This window comes from Brachypodium distachyon, chromosome 3 (genome assembly GCF_000005505.3).
Source record: "Brachypodium distachyon strain Bd21 chromosome 3, Brachypodium_distachyon_v3.0, whole genome shotgun sequence".
Classification (NCBI taxonomy): Eukaryota; Viridiplantae; Streptophyta; class Magnoliopsida; order Poales; family Poaceae; genus Brachypodium; species Brachypodium distachyon.
Genome location: NC_016133.3, coordinates 43,309,867 through 43,334,082, shown reverse-complemented (window position 1 = coordinate 43,334,082; position 24,216 = coordinate 43,309,867). Strand labels below are relative to the sequence as shown.

The following is a 24,216-nucleotide window of genomic DNA, read 5'->3' as shown; positions in this document are numbered from 1 at the left end:
TTTGTCTGTGTAGTGAAAGAAGCGAAAGGAAAAAAGACAAAAACAAAAAAGGCAAAATGAGGAGCAGGAGACACGACATCGTGGATCTCGTGGCGCCGTGGAACAATTATTATGATGGACTAATGATCGGTGAACTCAGCTCAACCCTCCGCTCAACTTTGGATGGTCAAAAAGAGCTGAGATATTTTCAGAAAACAAAAGAGAGAGATGAGATTCTGGCTAGCAATGGCGACCGTATGTCAAGTCTCGATCCAATCATGAAAGCAAAGACCCAACACACAAAACCCCTTCTACTTTTCCAATCAAGGTCCACAGTATTCTGAAGAAAATTCGAACTGTTGGTTCATTCACGAGATTGAAATCCTTATGAGTAAACTTCTTTCAATCATACATGAATCAAAGTGCGCAAAAAGGAAAACCAATTACTTCAATCTTCTTGCCTCTATCTCTTGGAAAAAAAGCGTATCCGTACCATCGATTGAGGCCATTTGTCATCTCCTCGGACCGCGCGAGGGGTGGTGACCCCGGATCTGTGTTGTGACGCAATAATTAGGTCACTTGGAGTCAGAATCTGGTTTCTCGGCAGCAACGCTATAAGCGTTGTACGACAGAAGAATAAGTTTTTTCCGAACTCTTAAACCATCTCACCCGGCCAATTTCGACTTCGTGGCTGACCTAATTAAACACCTAATGAATAGGTGTTCCTGGAATTGGCCGGTAAGCTTTCTTGGTGAGATAATATTAACTGCCATGACATGACACACTCCTAAATCCAGCATGAACCAGAATGTCATGCTCTAATAACAATCCCCAAATTTCCTTTCAAAAAAAAAATAACAATCCTCAAATGGAAGTTACACGTGGCACCTCCCAGCACCGTCCGATCCTCTCTTCTTCTCCCCGTAACAACAATATACCCTGGATAAAACCCCTCCAAACTGAACTCCACAATTCTTGTTGTCGCCGAGCTCCGTCCCGTTCCTTGGCCCCCCATCACCAAGAAGCGCACGAGACCACCGCGGCGGCCCGCGCCAGGAGCTCGTGCCGCTACAGCCAGGCTCCGCGGCCGGTCGATCGTCTTGGAAGGGCGCAATCAAGAGAATGGCGCCGCCGCAAGAAGAGGAGGAGGAGAGGAGCGGCGGCGGCGGGTGCTGCCTGTCGAGGTGGATGCGGCGGGAGGTGCTGGTGGCGCTCGCGCTGGGGCAGCTCGTCTCGCTGCTCATCACCTCCACCGGGTTCTCCTCCTCCGAGCTCGCCCGCCGAGGTCCGTCCATCCCCCTTCCCCTCCCCTCTCCGCCTGCATGCCCGGCCGCCGCCGCGATCGATTGATCTGATTAATCCTTCCTGTAGTTCCTTTCAACGGCTGTACGGACCATCGTTTATTTTAGTTGATTAATAATGCTCCGTCGCTGTTGGGTTTTCACTCTCCGTGATAAAGTTTGAATTTCCCTTCTCCTTCAGTTTTTTTAATCTCTGAAAGTATGGTGATTTGCGGAAAGACTGTCCCTCTTTTTGACTTTTGTTTGAGCGGTGCTGCTGCGGAGTTCCGGGAATCTGGACTGCTCACCAGCCTATCTCGGCCGTGTTCCTCGGTGCAGGAAAAAGGAGGTCTTTGGAGCCTCTCGATTAATTATGGGCTTCAGTGCCTTTTTCCGGGACTTCACACTTTAGACAACATCTGATGCTCTGTGGTTCCCCGCTTTCAGTTCCTAGCAGGGGGGGTTTAACAAATCATCGGCCCTGGGAAAGTCAAAAGAGCTCCGAGTGTTTTTTAGTTCTTCTGTGCCAGTTTTAGTACCAGACATGTTAATTGATATTCAATTAGTACCAAAATCTTCATAAAGTTAGTATGTCATGTAGTATGAGATAGTGATTGTTAACTGAAATTCAAGTGCCCAACTCTCTTATTATAATAACATAACAGTATTCCCTAAAAATAATATTAATAAGTACTATCAACTATGTCATCTATGAGATAATTGTGAACTGACACCTCATTGTTTTCAGGTATCAATGCCCCAACATCACAGAACCTCTTGAACTACATCCTTCTCGCTCTCATCTACGGTGGAATACTCCTCTACCGAAGACAGCCACTCACGGTACGTCCAGCACACATCCTCTGCTGTTCTTTGTCTCTGTGTCATAATTGGGATGTCAGGATGAACTGTCGGATGATCAGAAAGCTTAGCCATAAAATTGTTCAGAAACGTATGGAACTTGGGAATATGCTACCTGTAGCTTTCAGCACATGGCCATCCTCTGGTTAATTTGTTCTTTCCCAATAGTAGGTAGTAGCTAGTTTGGTTTGTGTTGTTTTCCTCCTACATGATTGATGCTTGTAGGCTACAAGTTTGACATATCTTATCCCTATAGACTGGGCCTATGATTGCCGCCTTTATCTCTAGATGTACAACGAGATTTATGCTTATTCTTTTTTTTGGAGAATTAAATTATGTTTATTCTGATTCTGTTCTTTAGAGTTTGCTTATACTGTTTCTCTTGGCACAAGTCAACACAAGTTTACAAGTGGCACGATCATGTGAAATTCTCTCATGTTATAATCAGAAGTTCTGTACTTTCTTTTCATGCAGACAAAATGGTATTACTACTTGATCCTTGGCATATTTGATGTGGAGGCTAATTATATCGGTATGTAGTTAGCACTCTGACACAAGTGAAAGCAATGTGACCTTATTCTTATATCTGACCCATAATGTCAATGTGTCTTTTATTCACTAGCATTTTTATGGGAAACACAATGTATTTGTTTATGCAGTTGTGAAGTCTTATCAATACACATCTTTGACGAGTGTGATGCTTCTGGATTGTTGGTCGATTCCATGTGTGATAGTCCTCACTTGGATCTTTCTCAAGACAAAATATGGACTCAGGAAGTTCATAGGAGTTGGAGTTTGTGTGGCCGGACTTATATTGGTAGTATTTTCAGACGTTCATGCATCTGATCGATCTAGTAAGATATATTTCTCATCAAGCTATTACAGTTCCATATCGCGAGTAGTCTCATAAATTCTAAGTGGAAGATTACGAAATTGTTGTTTGTGCTCTGAAAAGTCAAAAGCATAACATGTACTGTACTTACATTCTGAAATGTCTCGCAGAAGGACCCAATCCTTTGAAGGGCGATTTGCTTGTAATTTTTGGCTCCATGCTTTATGCATGCTGTAATGTTACTGAGGTAACCAGCAAACAGTAGCACCCGTAAACACTTCAATTTACTTTGCCCTACTTGCATCTGATACTTATTTGTTCCCTTTGTCAATCCATGAAGAGATTCGTCAATTTTCTTTCCTAAAAATATCATTGTTTTTCCTCCGTAATGTTCCAGGAGTATCTGGTCAAGAACAACAACAGAATTGAGTTGATGGCAATGCTGGGAGTTTTTGGAGCAGTTATCAGTGGTATACAGATGTATCCTTGGACTCGGTCCTTCTAGTTTCTCCAGGAGTACTTTATTTATCATATGCATGATTTCCTTCACACCTCGCATTGTTTTGGATGGATTGATCACATACTGCATTTTCTTTGTTTGGTAACTATTGTATATTCTATGTTCTCTTCCTTAACATTGCTACAGAAGTATTCTTGAGCGAGAAGAACTTCATTCGATTAAATGGAATGCTGGTGCGGTAAGTCCCTCTCATTGTTGGTTTGGGTACCGGTGCACTTAAAAAAATTAAAAAATGTCCATAGATGTAACCATGCCAAGAAGACCACCTGTGCACTATAACTAAAGAAAAACAATTGTGCTCATCTCTTATAACATTTCAGGTACTCCCTTTTCTCGGATTCGCATTAGCAATGTTCCTTTTCTACTCAACTGTACCTACGGTGCTGAAGGTACTGCAGGAATTCTTGATCTAAACCTGACGACACCTTGCTGTTTTTCAGAGCTGCCTGACAATCTTGTATCTCTTTATGTCTGCCCCTTGCCTGTTGCAGATATGTGGGGCAACCATGCTAAACCTATCGCTCCTGACTTCAGACATGTGGGCTGTCCTAATCCGCATCTTCGCCTACCATGAGAAGGTTCGATACATTGCATTCTCTACAGTTCCAAAATTCCGACTTATAATTGCTAGCTTAAACTTTTCGGTGAACTGGTTGGTGCATAAAACTTGATAAAATGCACTCGCCGCGTGTGTTTACGAATGGCCAGGTCGACTGGATGTACTTTGTTGCGTTTGCCGGCACGGCGGGGGGCCTTCTGATCTACTCCTACAAGTAAATGCTGCTCATTTCTGTTGCCATCTCTGCAGCAGCAAACGTCATTGTTTTTTCACTAACAAGAACTCTGATTGCACGCAGGAGCTCCAAGGAGGCGCAGGTCACCGGGGCTGGCGACGAGGAGGCTGGAGTGCGGAACCCGGCGTCCGACTCTGGTGCCAGCAATGACAGCCTGATCTCTGACAAGGGATTGCTATCGAATGTCGGCACCTCCAGGAAATAGGCAATAGGCGGATATGATAAGCAGATATATGCATACGAAAATAGGCAGCTGTAACGATTTTTCAGTGAGGGAACTCTTATCTGCAGGAGAAAAAGAAAAACTTTTCTGTTCGTGATAGGGGTCTTTCTGTTCTTTTCGAAAGGTTTGAGTTTGATATTATTTTTTCAAGATCTGATGCTTGGGCAATATTTTCTAACAACAGAGATCTAAGCTAGGGTAATACATATACATTTCGTGTATAACTGAGATCAAGTGGTTGATTTGGCCCTAAACTGAACCGTTCTGAGGTGAGAGAAATGGTACTGGCTGTTGCTGATACTTGTATTTACTCGGTCCTCAGTTAAATTATGTGAAGAAAAACCGAATATAATAACAAAAGCAATATTAGACTCGTAACTGACACATAATTCCCTTCGTAACTATCTGGCAGATTAAGGTTGATATTTGCTGCGAATAGATCACACAAGCATCCATCCATACTCCAGATATTTTTGTTGATTTTTGACTGAATGGTTCACAACTTCTTTTTCAAAGAAATGTATGTTTACAACTTAAACCACAGGGAAAACAGTATGCGTATCATATTCGACACATGTGTGACACTGAAAATAAACTGGAGATGCACAATCTTAGTTACTCTAGTGAAACAACAGAAATAAAGTGGGGGCTACACAAATCACCATAGAGAGTAGCAGGCAGATCCAACTCCAACCAGTCAGCCTGCAGGCTAGCCCAGATAGCAGAGTCTTACACAACGAATAAAATGCCGACTTGAGTATTTGACTATCCAACCGAAGCCAAGCCATGTAAAACATGACGAAGATGGAGCCAAAAGTCCATGTCTCCACGGGATCCAAGCAAAGCGATCTACAGGAACACGTCCTTCTCGAGCAACTTGAGGACCTCGTCCTGGTTGTTGAGCTTAGCAACATCAATGGGCGTTTTCCCATCCATGTTTTGGAGTGTGCTGCGGGGCATTGGGGACGGTTAAATAGGCATCAAAGGATCAGTCTCTGCAAATGGGAGAAGAGACCAGATTTAACTTACACAGCAGCGCCATGCTTCAGCAGAAGATCCACGCATTCCTTCCGGCCATAGCCAGCTGCGTAATGCAGTGGGGTGTTCTTGTTCTTATCCACAGCGTCCACTGCAGCACCCGCCTCAAGGAGGATTTGGGCACACTTGAACTGAAATCCAAAGAGTCACACGATTTTTTATCACAGCTATCAATTAAATACATAACAGACATCCAAAAAGTCACAAATTCCTCATCACAGCTATCAATTAAATACATAACAGAAATCGGATACACAACAAGAAAATACAGCTAATAATAGCATCTGTCCCAACTCATATTCTAGTTCTAGATCCCACAACGTAACATAGATTACAAAAAACAGCAGAAACTTGTGTATTATTCATAGATTTTGTATAACAGCATCGAATAGAGCCTTCAAAAGTGAAATGGCATTCCTAAAGACCACCAACTGAGAGAATCTGATCAGCGAAATATAGGAAACTGGACCGGTACATAACTAGGTAGGTGGGCAATACCAGCTCCTGGTAAGTTATCAGCGATGGCTAACAAATATAGGTAAATTAGAGTATAAACACCCTGGATCTCCCATGGGATTTGCAACTTAATATGTGAGATATTTTTCCTTACCTTGGCACAGTTATAAACAAATAAAAATGTTTAGTTCAATTTGACAGTTTCCACATATACAAGTCAATTAGTGGATTTTCATTAAATTCTAAGAGGGTGGAACGGTGAGAAGATTTTCATTACCTCACCGTATCCACAAGCAAAATGTAAGGCCCTTCTTCCCTCAGAGTCTTCTTCATCCTTGTCTGCCCCACCATCTAGAGCTTTCTTCAGACCCTATTGGATGACTTAAATTGTAAAAATGGAAGCTCCAACAGCAATGTAATAACAACTACAATTAGCAGACATATCTAATGAAATTCATGAAAACACGTTTAGAATGGAAAAGGCAATCATGAACGCTGTGTAATGCTCATAGCTGGATAATGGTGCATACATATTACTAAAACTATGCGCTCATGTGAAGTGTGAACACTGCAGTCTGTTCCATATTAGATTCCACAAAACCAAATTTAGTGGCAAAAATAGCAGATCAATCTCGAGGGCAGATGTAATTGAGGGCATACAGACTGCAAGCTGCTGCCATAGTGGAGCATAAAAATGAACATAAACTACAAACCAAGAGACTTTTGTTTTGCAATTACCAACATAAGGCTCACTCTTATTCGGAACATAAACAATGTTATAAAAGCTACAATATGCCACTATGTCAGTCTTTCCACTGGCATCACTGAAACAGTTCAATGAACACCTCTCGCAATTGAGGTCAAAATGGTCATTGATCAAGTCAATTATATGTTATAAGTTATAAAACCAGTACAATAATGAAAGATATGCAAGTACACATCTTTACTCCTATGAAAAAGTCAACTGGTGGCAGAGGACCGTCATTTTCAACATTCAAGCCACAACACCAGTTGGATCTGGTACGGACTGTAGTGATGAGAATATAAATGGATGGTTTGATTGGCTCAAACGACAGCATAATCTTCTAAAACTTCTGAAACGTCGTAGAAATGCACGAGCACTGTCCTAGTAAGCTAAAAAAAAGTAGCAACGCACAAGCACTGTCCTAATAAGCTAAAAAGAGTGATATTCCAATCCATAGTTCTATTATTAGCTCTGTTACCTCATCATCACCAACACTGGATGTGTGATGGACAATGGACTCATCTTCGTCTCCATCCTCTTCAGTTTCTTCAGTGCCAGAAGGTTCAGCAGAAGACACAGGGCCAAATGGCATCGTAGTTCCCATTGCCTGGCCAATCTTTTGAAGAGTTTCAGGGTCATTCCAGTACCTAGATGAGGAAACAGATAAAATATCAAACAAGTTTTAGAGTCAGTCGTATATTATATTTATATATCTGTATAAATAGGCCATACTTTATCATTGCAGCAGGACCACCATTCTCTAACTCATCAAGAATTGGCTTCAAGGAGGGGTCTTCCTTGATACGAGACATGCGCTCTTCAAGCTCCTCCTTGTGTGTTGGACTAGTCAAGTTTTCGAGCATACTGGACATAGCAGGATCCTAAGCCCCCAGAGTGGAGAGTACATAGAGTTAGCGCATTGGCAGCCAAATAAACAACAGAAAGCGGAAACCAGATGAGTCCATTGCAAAGTACCTGCATAAGAGCACTCCCTAGACGCTCCGCCATTGTCATAAACTGAGGGTTTTCCATGACCTTTTGCATTGTTTCAATGTATTGATGAGGATCCAATGGAGGTGTGCCCTGTTCTCCTGCACTCTGAGCACCTTTCTGGAGCTGCTCGGCCATCTGGTTGAATGCAGGGTCCCTCGCAATTTGGTCCGCCATCTCCTTTATGGACGGATCCTGGAAGCCAGAATCCATTTAGTTAAAGTCGAAAGATATTTCTGGTTCAGAGAAGTTGAAGTGCAAGTATGAATGAAGGTGCGCATACACCGAACCGTGGATCACTAAATCAAATACATTAGTATGCCCAATGAGAGCACATTTCCATGCTTAAGAAAATCAACAGGATAGACACCAACATATTATGATTAAAGGGGAGGGGCATACATTGAGCAAACTTTGCATTGAAGAAAAATCAAAAGCACCCGGAAAGCCTGCGGCAGGAGCTGGAGGAACCCCTTGACGTCCATTGGATGATCCTTCAGGTTTCTTAGTTTTGCTCTCATCTGCAAAAAAAAAAGTGGTTCAGAACAGAAACATACATACATGACACTAGTAGGTAACTCTGGCAGCAAAGTGAACGAAATTGCCAGCAAAAGACGCTGATCAGCAGCACTGTGATAAATCGCAGTAGTTCTGTCGTTCGACGGGATGCAACATGATTTTATTTTGACTGAAAACTGTAGGAAAGATTCCGACAGTATGCATATTGCCAAATAATTAATTACAGGGAAAGGAGGGGGAAGCAAATGAAAGGAGAAAAGGATACAATAGGCCCCTAGGGCACAAAGGATGACAGACACAAGCCAGGGCAAGCAGAGCTGATTTTAAGCAGGCCATATACTTTCTCACTTTTATACTGTATGTAGCAACTCATCAGCTTGCAGTCAGATAAATGAACCCATAAGGGGTGGAGAACAAACAAACAGACATGGTATCAAGCACCTTCCACTTGAATTCCAATTACAGCAAACTAGCCATGATCTACTACGACAAGCAACACACACCGCCGTATAACAGCCTAAAAGGAAGAGATGATTGCGTGGACCAGTTGCGGAAACTCATTCCGTTCTTCTCAACTACTACTACCGGTACTATACCATCTTTCGCCATTGCTTGCGTGCAGGGGGCGGGCTAACCGATGGGGCTCCAAAATTCCGGAACCAGAACCGCTACAAGTGTCAAGTGGTGGCACTAACACGCTCAGATTCCGATCCCTGCACGCGCGCGGCTCTGGAGAAGAACGAACCGATAAAAAACGAACCAAATCGGGAGAATGGGCAACCGCAAGCGGACTAGATCAGCGACTCCACGACTGACGACACAGCAATCAAATCCGCGCGCAACTAAACTGGGAGGGTCTGTACAGCACCAGAGCCACAGGAATACAGAGGTTCCGGCTCGATCGCTCGCGGCGGCGGCGGAGAGATCGGAGCAGATTAGAAGACGGCAACTGAATCCCATCCAAACGAATCCAAGCAAGGGAATAGGGCGTAGCAGTAGTAGCTCACCAGGGAACCCGGACGGATCCCCGCCCGACGCCATCGTAGTAGAGGGCGAGAAGGAGGAGGGGAATTCGGGGTGCGAGCGTCGTCAGGGACGGCGGCGGCGAAGAGATGGATGGGTTGTTCCGCTCGCTGTGACGAGATGATGGCGTGCGGGGCGAGACTTGGTTTGACGATTGCCACGCCGTGGTGGTGAGAGAGAGGAGGCACGGGCCGGGCTGGGCTGGGCTAATAGATGGGCCTTAATTCTGAGGTTTTGATCTCCGCTTTGAGGCCCAGTAGCAAACGAGGCAATAACAATACAATAGGCTTTTCCTGGTTGCTGTCGCGCCTCCGGCCCTCCAGTGCCCCCCGATCGATCGTAGCCATGTCAGTGATCTTTTTTCTCAAGAAATCATATCTTTTATTTTTTAGGACGCAAACGGTCAATCCCCACGACTTATTGCAAGAAATACGTGCGAAAAATCCTGACATAGAACATACACAAGACGAAACCGAATAAGCAAATCGCTGCCGCAAAGGCGAAACCCCTTCCGCCCCAACGATGCCAAACAAGGAAAAACTTCTCTTGCGCCAGAAGAAGGTCGGCAACATTGAATTTCTTCAACGACCGGAGCCAGAAGAGGTTGCCTCGACGGGAATTGCTCACGCATCGGCAAGCCCGCGTAGCACAAGTCCTTCCTGGCCAGGACCCCTACCAGGCCCCCACAGGATGCCGTCGTTACCCGACCCGAACACCAGATCAGAGCTATTGCTCGGAGGCACCTCGTTTGCGAAGGGTGTGATGCGGCGAAGCTGCACAACGATGCCTTCAAAAAGGAAACGAAGTCCAAAAACGCCGTCGTCGCCGGTCCCGACAACGTCGATGCAAGCCGGCTTTCAGCCGCAGCCACCACACCCAAGGACATGAGCAGAAATCATATCTCTTAGTCAAGAATAAGATTACATTTATTGTTTTTATTTCTCTCTCTTTCATGCATGTGAGCTAGCTATATCTGACGACCACAAATCATGAGGCTATCCATACTTACAACAAATCATTCCAATTGTTGCCTCAAACGTCAAACTTAACGTACGTGTGTGGGTGGCATGGACTTTGACCGCTTCAATTAACCATCACAGTATACACACCCTTTGCTTGCTAAGATCGAGCTTAGATATATACGCGTTAAGCTGGCGTTGTTTTGTCATTAATCAATCGAGTGATAGCGAGAGTAAACCGTTAGAGGATAGACGGCTCCTGGAATGGAATATTTGTGCACAAGTCGACAACAAGTTATATCCAACGACCGGTCTTCGTTCTTCGGATTGCCCGCGCGATAGGTAATATCAGTACGAGGACTGTTGCCAGGATAGGCGGCTTCCTAGAAATATGTTGGCACAAGAGAACAATCTAAGTCACCTTATTTGGACAAAGTCTCATCGAAGCTGTCAACTTACCCTGGATACCTTCTGTAAGTGCACTTAACTATATGTATTCTCCATTAGCATCTTATAGGCCTGTTGTCTAGTTAGTTAACTTCTGTGTGGTCGAAGATTTTATGTAACTGACACGGGCGAGTATCAACTAGTGAAATATATACGGTGGTAAAAAAATGTGCAATTGTATGAATTGATAGCTTGGGCTAAATTACACATTCAGACATTCTAAACAGTCGGGGATCTATGATGGCAGTGTCTCTGTTCCATAATTCTCGTTAAAATCTTACATGTATCTAGATACTTTTTAGGGATAGATACATTCATTTTTTGACAAATTTAAGACAACAATTATGGAACGGAGGGAGTATGTAACAATGTCTTCTCTTATGAGTGTTGCGTCATTATAGAGAAACAATAAAGCACGATATTCAGTACTCCGGCCTTTCCAAGATGTAGGACACATAAATATAATTATGTGTGCAGTCAACTTCTAAATTAAACCTTGAGCATCATTATACGATAAATTGAGCATGCGAGAGTAAAACCATTGTATTTGTCTTGCAAAATACGGAGTAAATTATTTTACTAACCTTATAAACATACATAATTATGGTCAACAATTTAGAATGTGCGTTGATTTTGCACGGACTATAATTTTACACATACCTTATATTTTGAAAAGGATGGAGTATACAATAGGTTATCTGTTAATATTAGTACATCTTAGTCTTACCATTAATGCCTGTAGAATGAATTTAATTAACTAAATGTGACGAAAAAATGAAATATGATATGATGATACAAAAGGTTATCTTTTTGTGAACGGATCATCTCTTATAAGAGAAGTCTCAACGATTATCATACTCCGTACGTGGTATCTTTAAATCAAAGAGTAGTGACGTTACCCCATACGTATACCATACATGGAAATCTCAGCCAGACAGTCAGGCCGAAGCATAGTTAACACATTTTCTCCGAGAGAGAATAATACAGTTAATCTGCAAGCAACATGTATATCCCAAGCGACTCAATCACATCTCAATCTCCACTTGCACGGTTGCACCCATCTATATATAGACGCACAAAAGCTAAAACGTAATTACCCATCTCCATCATATCATCATTAGCATAACCATCTCAATCATCATCGTCTCATTTGCCTGATCAGCCAAGAGAGATATATATCGAGCTACTGAGCTGAGCCAGGATCAACAATGGCCGCCGCAGCCGCAACCGACGACTACGACGCGGCGACAGCGCTCGCCGAGTTCCACGCGACCCGCGGCGGCGTCCTGGGCCTCATCGACTCCGGCGCCATCGCCGCCGCCGCCGCCATTCCTCCCCTCTTCCTGGCGCCCAACAGCCGCCTCTGCTCGCCACCCATCGCGCCGTCCACCTTCGTCATCCCGACCGTCGATCTCTCCCTCCCGCGCCCGTCCCTCGTGGCCGCCGTCCGCGCCGCCGCGCAAAGCTGCGGCTTCTTCTACGTCACCAACCACGGCATCCTTGAGTCCGTCGTCTCCTCCGCCGTCTCCGCCGTCCGTGCCTTCCACGAGCTTCCCCTGGCCGTCCGATCGAGCTTCTACTCGCCGACGCCCGTCGACGGGGTGCTCTACTACACCATGCCGAACGACCCGCCGCGCCGCGCCGCGGACCCGGAAGCTCTCCCCGTCCTCCCATGGCGCGACACGCTCATCGTCTCCGTCTCCCCCGGCGCCGGCGCCGGTGGTGGGATCGAGCGGCTCCCCTCTGAGTGCCGGGATGCATTGAAGGAGTACAGAGACGCGGTGTCGGAGCTGGGGAAGGAGACGCTCTCCGGGCTGCTGTCGGAGGCGATGGGGGTCGGGGCGGGGAGAATGGAGTCCGCGGTGGCGCCCGAGACGGCGCTCATGGCGTGCCACTACTACCTCCCCTGCCCGGAGCCCGCGAGGGTGGTCGGGAGCTTGAACCACACCGACGCCTGGCTCTTCGCCGTGCTCGCGCAGGACGAGGTCGGCGGGCTCATGGCCCGCGTCGCCGCCGTCGTCCCCACCGGTGCCGGCGCCGGAGACGAAGAAGACCAAGGGGAACAACAATGGGTGGAGGTGCCGAAAGTAGCCGGGGCGCTGCTGGTGAACGTCGGCGACGTGCTGAAGGTGCTCTCGAACGACGGGTTCAGGAGCGTGCTGCACGAGGTGAGGATCAAGTCGAGGGAGGAAGCCAGGGCGTCCGTGGCCGTCTTCTTTAATCCAGGTGATAGCGCCGCCGTGGTCGGCCCGCTGCCGGAGCTGGTGAAGGCGGGGGAGACGGCGAGGTACCGGAGCTTCACCGTGGCCGAGTTCATGGCCGCCAGGAAGGAGCTCGGCCATGGCGGCGCGTGGGTCGAGCGGTTCAGGGCTTGTGAGCAAGAAAAGCAGCCTTTGATTTAATCAGTGTCGATCAGCTGATTCTCGATCTCAAGTTTGTTTGCTGGGTTAATTACTTCGATGTAATTTGAAGTCCCGATCGTTTATGTTTGTAATAATGTCTTGAAAATTATACTGTACGTCGGAATTTCAAACATGAATATTTTTTTATTTTGAGCGGAATTTCAAATATGAATAAGACTTGCTGTGACCTGTGAGTGCTATGGATACTGAGATAAATGGGCTGCAAGTACGGCCTCCCCCACAAGACGTTCCTTCCCGGCCCGCTAGGCTGATTGCATTTGGTTGGACGGTCCGCTGTGCTGCTGTGTGGGCCTCGGACAGAGCGAGTGAAAAAAAAAATCCATATTTCACTCTCAAATGTACCTCTCCGGACGCATAACCACCTGAAGTCTAAAACCGTCTGATTTGCACCTTAAAATCCTTAATACCAAATAAATAACCCCCAAGCCGGTTTTTTGACACATTTAAAGTGGTTTTGCTGCTGACTAGGACATGTTGACTTTTTTTACTGTGTGACGTGACATTTACTTAAATTGACTAGAAAGTTTGGCAGACTGCGGCCACTGCGTGGGGCGGGCGGTGGTGGAGATGCCCATCCACTGTCAGTTTTAGCGAGGGTGCAGCGTCATGTACAGCAGCTGCATGGCGTGCATGCTACAAGACGAACCCATTCTTCTTCCCCGTTGACGGCGGCCACCACCCACCAAGGCAGATAGCTCCGATGACCAAGACGTCCAATAATCTGTAATGGATGGAGACGTGCAGGCAAGCCATCCATGCATGCTGATCTTGCATTGCCTTTGGAGAACCTTTAAGCCAGGACGTCCATAAACAGATACGTACGTACGTACAGTGTGGTTATGATCCATCGGCCGCCAGAAAAAGAGGTAAAGGCAAACGGCGCCGCTGGTTTCTTCTGAAGTATGAACTGACCTTGCTGTGGTGTCGTAGATAGCTTCGAGTTGAGGTGTGTGATCCACCAGTGCCGACGCCACGGCCGAGGATCCCCGGCGGCTGGTCCTCCGCCTCTCCCTCCTCCTCTCGCTCGCGTAGAAAAGGACGGATTCCGCAACTGCAACCAAACCCCCTTCTGCAGGCGCACCCGCACTCGCGCCCTGTACTCCTTGGATCGTCGCTTCTTCCACTCCACGTCCTCGATGTCCTCCTCCCCGACGTGGACTCCCGCACACTCCACCTCTCCAAACCCAAGACCGTCGACGACGTCTCCACCATCGCGCTCTGGACCGACCTCGACTGTGTCGTCAAGCACGATCCGTTCGAGCTGACCGTCTGCACGCCGTCGTCCACCACGATGCACATTGGGAAAGGAGAGCAGCGCCGCGGGAAACGTGCCTATGAGGCTGTTGCCAGAGCGGTTGAGGTGCGTGAGGGCCGTCAAGTTTCGCCAACGACGACGAGATCCTACGCCGAGCCCGCAGCTGGGGAGCCAGACGCACGTGACTGCGCTGCCGCTGCCGTTGTCGCATGCGAGGCCCTCCCAAGCGCAGCAGCCCACGTCAGTGGTAAAAGAAATGTCAACTTTGCCACTCAGTCACTAAACGGCCTGCCACGTCAGCTCCGAAACCGCTAAAGGGGTGATTTATCTGGTATTAAAAATTTCAGAGTTAAGATTAAACGGTTTTGCACTTCTTAAAAAAAATGCCGTTTCTTCCCTCTTAAACCGTTAGCATCCTGTGAGATCAGCCCAAACATTAGCATCCAGGAAAGACGCGCGCTTCTGGCCCGTTAGGCTGAGAAGGAGGAGGGAGGAGGCCCAACAAGAGTTTATTTCTCTTTTTACCAACAAAAATGAACACTTCCCGCTCAAAAAAAAAAAGAACACTGATAGCGCCACCCTAAATACAATTACTGATATGGTAGCGAGTGAAATGTCAGCTCCTAAAATACTCGATCATAAGGCAGCAAGTCGTATCCGTCGACACATATGATATGATATGTGTCTTCATAAAAAAAAATGTCAACGCAATTATTGCCGGGGTATATTCCGCAATTGCACTCTCCATGCAACCAATGGTTGCTAGCGTCATGCTGTTTTTCTTAAACGTGTTTTAATTAATTAAGACAAAAGTTGCAGCCACCTACTTTTCTTAAATTTGCAGTCACAATTTGCTACTGCCTTTTTTTTTTCTAAATGCAAGAAGTTTTAGCTTTTTCCTAATTCAAACATTTTTAAGTCCGAACAAGTTTATAGAAAATCTAATCTGTAACTCTGAATTTGTTTTATTAAGTCTATCATTTTTTTTAACCGGATTTTATTAAGTCTATCATATCATATGTCTTTGTAGTACTCGCTCCGTCCAACAAAAGATGTCTCAAGTTTAAGTGTGTTAAAATTTGAATGTATCTAAACATGACTTTATGTATAGATTCGTTTAAATTTAGTCAAAACTGAGACATCCTTTGTTGGACGAAAGAAGTATACTTATTATTTGATATAGGTGTTGATCACAAAAAATAGAACTTTCTACAATTAGGACCAAAGTGCTGATCATATATAGACGATCAAGTTCTCGAAAGTCAACCCAAGCAAAATAAATAAATAAATAACGTGGGCATGCAAGCAACCCAACCATTATCCACTAATAACACCATCCAGCCTATATATAGGCTATAGGCTTAGGATTGTGATCATCTCTCTCTGCCCAACCCAACAAAGCAGAGCATCCCTAAAAAAAAACAGAGTAGAGTAGAGAGTAAAGGACATGGACACGGCCGACGCCTACGACGCCAAGGCCGCGCTGGCCGACTTCCACGCGACACGCGCCGGAGTCCGCGGCCTTATCGAGTCCGGCGCGGTTGTCGCCGTGCCGCCGCTCTTCCTCGCTCCAAACGGCCGTCACCCTTCCACGCCGCCTCTCGAGACGACGACGCCATTCGCCGTCCCCATTATTGACCTCTCTTCCCCACGTCCATCCGTCGTGGCGCTCGTACGTGCCGCTGCGCGCACGTGTGGCTTCTTCCACGTCACCAACCACGGCTTCCGTCCGGGCGCCGCCCTGGCCGCCGCGCGGGCCTTCCACGAGCTGCCCCTCGTCGCCCGGTCGCCGTTCTACTCGTTGGCGGGGCCCGTCGAAGGCGTCTTCTACTCCACGATGCCCAATGACCCGCCGCGGCGCGCCGCTGATCCCGCGGCCATTCCTATTCTCCCTTGGCGTGACACTCTTCATGTCAACATCGGCCAAAAACATCTGACCACTCCTGGCGGCGGAAGCCTTGGCCGCCTCCCCACGGAATGCCAAGACGCGCTGGCGGAGTATCAACGGGCCGTCTCGGATCTCGGAAAGACGGTGGCCGGGCTTCTGTCGGAGGCGCTTGGAGTTGGGGAGGGGCGGCTCGCGGCGGCGACACGGGTGGAGGCTTCCACCATGGCGTGTCACTACTACCTGCCATGCACGGAGCCCACGAGGGTGATGGGCAGCCTGGAGCACACCGACCCATCTTTGTTTGCCGTGCTGGCGCAGGACGCCATGGGAGGCCTCGTGGCGCGTCTCGGCGGCGACGGCGGGTGGACAGACGTGCCGCCGGTGCCCGACACTCTTCTAGTCAACATCGGCGACCTGCTCAAGGTATGTACTTCCATTCTTAAATATAAGATGTTCTAGTTTTGTCCTAAGTCACACTTCATAAAGTTTGATTAAGTTTACAAAAAAATGTAATAACATCTACATTATCAAAAAGTATGCTAAGAAAATACATATCATGATCAATTTAGTAAAACTGAAGAATTGTGGATGTTGGTAGAACTTTCTATAAATTGTAGAGACGGGGAAGGATGGTTATTTTCATTTTGACATTGTCAAGGTCACGAATTGACGATTTGGCCATTCATAAAAAAAGATTTTTTTTTCTTGAAACGAAAATAGTCAAGCATAGATATCGTTGCAGGTGGTTTCGAATGACGAGTTCAAGAGCGTGGAGCACAAGGTGAGGATCAAGTCCACTCGGGACGCCAGAGTATCCATCGCCGTCTTCTTCAACCCCGACGACGACTCTCAACTGATTGGGCCGCTCCCGGAGCTCGTGGCGGCGGCGGGGACGCCGGAGCGGTACCGGAGCTTCACCATGGCAGAGTTCATGGAGTCCCGGAGGGATCTCGGGCATGGCACCTCGTGGATCACTCGATTCGAGCCTATAAGCGAAAGCGACTAGCTCCTCTGTGTTTATGTTTTTTCACTTTACTTGCTTTCATGTAATTCAATCCTGAAGCTTTTCATGTAAGTCAGTTAATCGGTATCAATGATCATCTGATCATGTCAAATTTCTTCACTCAGTTAATTACTTGGATGTAATTCCTGGGTTTCCGGTTGCCTATTTGGGTATTTACAGTCCCGATCGTTTCTGTTTGTATGTACTATTGAAAATCATATGTCGGAATATCAAAGATAAATAAGACTTGCTGTGAGTGTTATAGCTACTGACGATGCATATATTGCCTCCGCTGTCAGCTCTCAGTGCCGCGCGAACGTGGAACTCAGGCGGAGATCAATGGGCCTACGGCCCACGCACAAGACGTTCCTTCCCGGCCCGCTTGGCTTTTAGTTGGATGGTCCGCTGGGCCCGCGGGCTGCTGTGTGGCGCAAACCCACCCAAGTTTATTCGCCAACCAATCACGCCCTAACAAGCCAAGCAATCTGTTTATTCTCAAAAAAAAAATGCCAAGCAATCTGTTGTTCTCAAAAAAAAAAGCAATCTGTTTAGTGTATGAAACGATTCATCTATACAACATACTCCATAATCTTCCCCCATGTTTCAGGATTGCAGAGAGAGCACGTTACATTAATTCATCCAGCTTTATTCATAATTCAGAAAGACATAGTAATGGAGTGCAGTACAGTACGGTGCATTCAGCCGATAGAACAGCAGAAATTGATTAAACCCAGCAGCTGGAAATTACATCAAATTAAGCAATTACCAACAAAAACACACATGCATCTTAAGTCCCCGTTGAGTAATTAAGCTAGCAGTTTTCGGGCAGACGTGCGAACCGATCGATGGACGACTTGCCATGCCCGAATTCCCTTCTGGAATCCATGAACTCCGCCACGGTGAAACTCCCGTACCGGCACGGAGTCTCCGGCGTCACCAGCTCCGGCAGCGGCCTGATCAAGCGAGCAGCTTCGCCGTCAGCGCCGACGGGGTTGAAGAAGATGCCCAGTGAGACCCTTGCGTCTTCAGTGGACTTGATCCTCACACTGTGCTCTATACTCTTGTAGGCACCATTTGTGACCACCTGCAATGCATGCACAAGATATCATAGATATCGATGGTTCTCAGACTTGATCGGACGGCGTACCTTGAGCATGTCGCCGACGTTGACGAGAAGCGCGCCGAGCAGCGGCGGCACATCGAGCCAGGCCTCGTCGCCATGAGGCCTCCGACGTGGTCCTGTGCCAGCACGGTGAACATGGAGGGGTCGGTGTGGTCCATGCTGCCCATCACCCGCGTCGGCTCCGGGCATGGCAGGTAGTAGTGGCACACCATGGTGGAAGCCTCCACTGACGGCGGCACCGCCGCCCCAACGCTGAGGCCAAGCGCCTCCGACAGCAGCCCGGCCAGCTCCTTCTTCCCCAGCTCTGACACAGCGTGCCCGTACTCCGTCAGCGTGTCCCGGCACTCGGAGGGGAGGCGGCCCAGGTCCGGAGGAGCGCCGTGCGGGCCGACTAAGCTGATGAGAAGGGTGTCACGCCATGGGATGGCGGCGGCAGGGGCGCTGGCGGCGGGCTGCATGGTTGTGTAGAGGACGCCAGCGACGGGGGCGACCGAGTAGATGGGCGAGCGGACGGCGAGGGGAAGCTCATGGAAAGCTTTGATGGCAGACAATGCGGAGTCCACGGTCACGCCGTGGTTGGTGACGTAGAAGAGGCCGCCTGAGCGAGCGGCCGCACCGATGAGCTCCACGGCAGCGGGCCGCGGGAGGGAGAGGTCCACGGTCGGCACCGTCATAGTGGCCGACGCCACCGGACTGTTGGGCACGAGGAAGAGCGGTGGCACGGCAGCGACCACGTCGGAGCCGGACTCGACGAGGCCGCGGACGCCGCCGCGGGTGGCGTAGAACTCGGCCTTTGCGGCCGTCACGTCGTAGTCTGCGCCAGCCATCTCTTCGAACCTTTTTGTGCTAAGTAACTGTAGGCAGAAGTCTTGCTTACCAATGGAATACCACAAATCCATATATATCCAGACGGGTGGGAGTTGGGACTAGTTATGTCTATGTCAATGATTTTTGTTTTTGCCCAAAACTCTGATCACTATTTTGATGATTATGTGTGGTAGCTAATCTAATGCAGCACAATAAAAAAAGGCAATTCCATAGTCATCGTGACATTTTAATTATACTTCCTCCAACGACCCAATGAAAGCCACTGCCCTCTCAATCAATGTACTATTACACATCCCCTAGGGAAATGAAAGGACGGAAATAGTGAAAAGTTGTTCAAAATACTTGAAAGTTATGACAACAAGTCATTCTCGTATTGTTGTGAAGTCGGCTTATATTATCACCATTTGTTTAGCACGTCACAACTACTCGCTCTGTTCTGATTTATAAGGCTACATTTCAAAAATATTACAAAAAAGGCATAATAGTAGAAAGTGAGGGAATGATGATGATTTAATGTTTAGAGAAACACTGTACATGGTGAAACGCTCGTGACAAGGAGTACAACACCACTTTCTGGAGGATGTAATCCATCTGGTGGCCAAGTTAATGGCTAAATGTATCTAATTAATCTTGCTTTGGAAACCAACAAAAAACAACACGGTTAAGAGATAGAAATAGAAGAGATGCCTCCTAATTAATCTTGTATTTCTAAGATTTGGAGAATAGCCTTGCAAATCCGAATGGTGTGCTATATCATAATGCATTTGGACTGTATTACTGTATTCTAGAAAGAACAAAAATGTATTTGTACAAAATCTTGTCCAGGGGGTGGTTTAATTATTGTTAGACCAAGCTAGCAAATCCATAATAATCAGTAGCTATGCGAATATGCGATTGTGATCTGCCTCTCTAGCTAGCTAGTCGACGCACAAATTAATTAGGTCTGTTCCTGTCACTATTATACAGATTAATCAATCGCTTTTGCCAAAATTGTAAACTATATACATCAACTTACACTGTCTAGTAGAACCTAACTTTCATTTTTAATCCATGCATGATTGGGTTTATATATAGGAGTAGATCAACATCTAGTTGATGACATTTGATGCTCTTGACGTGGGGGTGCTAATTAAGTGGGATGGGTCACAGGCGATATTCGGCAACAACTAGCTCTTAATGTAAGTCTATGGCAGCACATGCATGCATGCTTGAGTTTTATAGGAAATAGAATTGTACACTACAGTAGGTCCAACAAATAAACACGTTCCAGATAGAATTGATCACGTCCTTTAATATATGCTCGCATGGTAATACTAACTAATGTTGCATATAGTGTAAGTGTACGAAAGTTGAGTTCATTCATTCAGGTTCTTTATGCCTGCTTGATTCATTGCCCAAAGCAAAAACAGTGTCTAAATTAACTGTAACTGAGCCACATACCTTCGACACTCATAATCAACATCCAGTTCTTCCTTGCAACACAATATAATCCGGTGTAGCATACACAAGAGGAAGATAGTCTCGCAACCAGAACCAGAATAGCACAAACTTTCGAGCTTCATCAGGGCAAGATGATCAAACAATATCAGAAAACAAACAGAGCACGTAAAAAGCGCGTTGCAATGGATTGGATTTACCTCATTGTCATCTATAGTTGTTTCTACAGCGTAACATATGATCTTCAGAGCCGTCGCAAGTGTCATCAAGTCCCAGACTTCAGAGTTCATGCCGGACATATCCTGAAGGAGGTCAGCAGCACGGCACAAGGGCTTAGAATTTTTCTTCTCATTATATTCAGAATCAAGCAAGATGTATGGTGTCACAACAATATCCTCGTCAACCTGGGCACAAAATAGCATTGCTTCGTCACTAAAAAAAGCAAAGAAAAAGTTTACCTCTCCCTCTCAGACAGCGGCGGCGATAGCGGACAGCAGTGGCCTGCTGCTAACAAGCAACCGGCAACAAGTGATGACATGTGCAACATGTTTAGAGCCAAGTGTTGTCAAATTTGCTACTATATTAAAATGAGTGGGTAACTTCACCATGCAGGTAACAACAATTTCCATCTCAGGAATTTCCAATCAACCAAACATGAAATATGATCACCCTGCCCACCTTGACTCCATTAACCAAACATTCATTTCCATGGGTTCAACCCTAAAATAGGGTTGACCCAAACCCTTCCAAGTTCATTCACCAGACAAACACGCCCTAACAAGCCAAACAATCTGTTTAATTTGTCAAACGATTCATCTACAACATACTCCATAATCTTTCGCCTTTTTTCAGGATTGCAGAGAGAGCACATTAATTCACCCAGCTTTATTCATAGTAATTCAGAATGTAGTGCATGGGGCGGATAGAGCAGCAGAAATTAATGAACCCAGCAGCTGGAAATTACATCAAATTAAGAAATTAGTAACAAAAAACACCCATGCATGTTAAGTCCCGATTTCCATTAAGTAATTAAGCTAGCAGCTTTCGGGCAGACGTGCGAATTGATCTGGAACTATAGCTTCTTCATTGTCCAATAATTATCCGTAATGTGGATAATGGGATTGAGTGCAACTCTTTTTTACTGAACTGAGTAGTGCTAAAACTGCTGCTGCCTGCTATCCCCTGTGTTTCTGAGAAAGTCTTTACCACAAAAAACTAAACTATCAGGTGTCTTACCACGCACAATTAAAACTTCAGGTCTAGGTATATACAAGAGAGACGAGAGGAATGGAGGTGACACCGCATCACTTGGCCAATTTGCTATGGATGGCGAGGCCAAAGTTCAGCACCTACTCTCCGAGCCCAAATATGGACCTAGATATACCAACTCAGAGAAATTCCCTATTTCGCGAGGCGTGGAGGCGTGGGGCACATGGTCACAGCTAATTAAACAGTTTCTAAAGCAGATTGCTGACTCAGATGAGAAATTTATGAACTCCACATACCTATGGGCCATTACAAACTCTTCAACACTGCCTCTGGCGCATACACCTAGGTCTTTCCCACGCCCCCACACTCCCTGAGCAATAAATCATTCATCGCCGTTGCCCTCCCCCGCCACCACCACGGAGAGGAGTGCAAGCAGTGACCAGTGCGATGACGAAGGGCGTTAGGCGCCTTGAGGTTTTCTTCGACACTATCCAAAAAATAAGTGGCACTCGAAAATCAACATGACACATTTTTTACAAACATAAATAAATGCTTATTTATCCTATTACGGCTAGTGTTGCAGTAAATCAAACAACTGGTTACATACAGGACAAGCAAATACAACAACACACTATTGATAATTCACGTATTTTCCATCGTGAGACTGGATTTAGATAATAAATAAACTTATCATATGGGAGCAGACGTCATTGTGATAAAAATGAATATATGGAGGCATGAATAAGCTCAAGCGCGTCGGTGCGAAAATAAGATCCACAATTAATGTTTATCGTAATGACATAAGCGATATGGCATGCTTTAACATAGACATGACAACACTCATTCCATTCATTACATGGCGACTTTCTGAAAATACTAAACAGTCTCAATGTCTTATGCAGGATAGCTTCAGAGATACAAGCACAGAAAAATAATAGTACTAATAATTTGACTAGCACTAAACCATGTAAAAAAAGAATTACCGATCAATGAAGTACTCCGTAGTACTTATGAAGCATCAGACAAGCCCGTGTGATGATAACCATGAATGGCAGGCAGGGGATAGCTAGGACTGAATGAGCAAGGTCGCCGGGGCCGGGGCCCGAGGGCGAGCAAGGAAGGAAGGTTATCAGAAAGAGAGGGTCGGGTGCTCCACCGATTCACCGAGGGGATGGCCTCTCTAGGTCGTGGGGACAGGAGGGGGATTTGAAGGAAGAGCGGGACGGGGGGAGAAGCCGGCGGCGAGGCACAGAGGGGTGACTAGGCTAGGCGGGAGGGCGGAAGGCAGCGCGGACGAGGTCGGCTGCTTTGGGTTAATAAGCGGAGGGAGATCTCCGCCAGGAGAAGTCGCCGATGATCGCCGGCGAGCGAGGCGGTGGCTGGCGAGTCAGTTGGGTTGCGGCAGACTTTTCTTCTTCTTTTTCTTTTTTTGAGATGGCAGACTTTTCTTTTCTTTTCTTCTAGTGAAACCACCATAGTACTCTACTACGCAACAAAAACCAAGTAAAACAGACTTTCATAAAGAAAGTAAAATCGTGTTTGTCCATTCAAAAAAGGAGTTCAAAAAATATACGGAGTAGCAGCATTGTTTACATGATATTTACGATATTTAGTGATCGTTTCTGACACGCATGAGCCGGCAAAAACATTGCATGTGAGAACTGGTGGCACCCATAAAACATGAATTCACCGGTTCCGGCAGAATCTACACCCTATTTATAGCAACCCAACTATTTTTCAACCATATTTATATGTTCGGTCTAAACGTTGCAAAATCAGAAGTAATTCCTTACTCAAACCAGGTAAATCTGGACCTTTCCTCCTCGAAACGAAAAGACATAAAATGGCAAATATAGAAGAGCTCTTCTACAGTACCCCGGAATTAATTTAAACCGTCCATTTTTTAGATCTGAGGGTTCAGATTAATTAATACTTCCTAATACTCCAATTGAGCTGTGTGGAGTAATAGGATGGAGTATCCAGTAGCAAGGGCAAAAACGTATTAACTGTCGAATTATTTTCCCCGAAAAAGTTCTACGCCGACCGTTCCTAATTATCCTGCGTTCTCCGTCGATGTCCATGAATGTTTTTCGCCGCCGCCACAGACCACCTCATTCAAGCTCCCTCCGCTACCGCCTCTGGTGCCGCGCCCTTTCTTGTGCGGGCACTTGACCGCCGGCGTCGGCTTGGGGTGGTTCAAGCGGCGGAGTTCCAAGGGCAGGAGGCAGGAATTGTTGGGCCCGGACATGAGGGCGGCGAGGTCGGCGGCGCGGGCTGGGTGGAGGTCGGTGGCAGTGCGTTGGAGGAGTGCGGAAGGAAGGGCGGACGAGGTCGGCTGCTTGGCGGAGGCCGCCAGGATAGGTGGTCGATGACAGCCGGCGAGT

General features: G+C 46.6%; 4 protein-coding genes and 1 pseudogene across 4 annotated transcripts; 3 read left to right on the top strand and 2 right to left on the bottom strand.

Moving 5' to 3' along the window:
- Positions 1 to 948: 948 nt before the first annotated feature.
- Positions 949 to 4,799, top strand: LOC100827397 (solute carrier family 35 member F1). Its single transcript, XM_010237051.3, has 11 exons — positions 949 to 1,264; positions 2,008 to 2,102; positions 2,595 to 2,652; positions 2,780 to 2,974; positions 3,123 to 3,199; positions 3,350 to 3,432; positions 3,599 to 3,650; positions 3,793 to 3,861; positions 3,964 to 4,050; positions 4,181 to 4,245; positions 4,330 to 4,799. The coding sequence occupies exons 1-11, from the start codon at positions 1,102 to 1,104 to the stop codon at positions 4,469 to 4,471; spliced, it is 1,086 nt and encodes a 361-aa protein (XP_010235353.1). The 5' UTR covers positions 949 to 1,101; the 3' UTR covers positions 4,472 to 4,799.
- Positions 4,800 to 4,969: 170 nt separating this feature from the next.
- Positions 4,970 to 9,404, bottom strand: LOC100827087 (ankyrin repeat domain-containing protein 2A). Its single transcript, XM_003574804.4, has 8 exons — positions 9,245 to 9,404; positions 8,121 to 8,239; positions 7,704 to 7,913; positions 7,461 to 7,609; positions 7,207 to 7,375; positions 6,261 to 6,353; positions 5,519 to 5,658; positions 4,970 to 5,438 (listed from the first exon to the last, which is right to left on the bottom strand). Exons 1-8 carry the CDS (start codon positions 9,276 to 9,278, stop codon positions 5,339 to 5,341), a joined length of 1,014 nt encoding a protein of 337 aa, XP_003574852.1. The 5' UTR covers positions 9,279 to 9,404; the 3' UTR covers positions 4,970 to 5,338.
- Positions 9,405 to 11,705: 2,301 nt separating this feature from the next.
- On the top strand, positions 11,706 to 13,255 carry LOC100821517 (1-aminocyclopropane-1-carboxylate oxidase homolog 1). The gene has a single exon (XM_024461997.1). It carries the CDS (start codon positions 11,875 to 11,877, stop codon positions 13,066 to 13,068), a length of 1,194 nt encoding a protein of 397 aa, XP_024317765.1. The 5' UTR covers positions 11,706 to 11,874; the 3' UTR covers positions 13,069 to 13,255.
- Positions 13,256 to 15,732: 2,477 nt separating this feature from the next.
- LOC100821216 (DIBOA-glucoside dioxygenase BX6) lies at positions 15,733 to 17,492 on the top strand. Its single transcript, XM_003572419.4, has 2 exons — positions 15,733 to 16,655; positions 16,975 to 17,492. The coding sequence occupies exons 1-2, from the start codon at positions 15,792 to 15,794 to the stop codon at positions 17,236 to 17,238; spliced, it is 1,128 nt and encodes a 375-aa protein (XP_003572467.1). The 5' UTR covers positions 15,733 to 15,791; the 3' UTR covers positions 17,239 to 17,492.
- A 368-nt stretch (positions 17,493 to 17,860) lies between these two features.
- On the bottom strand, positions 17,861 to 23,279 carry LOC100820921 (annotated as a pseudogene).
- Positions 23,280 to 24,216: the final 937 nt, after the last annotated feature.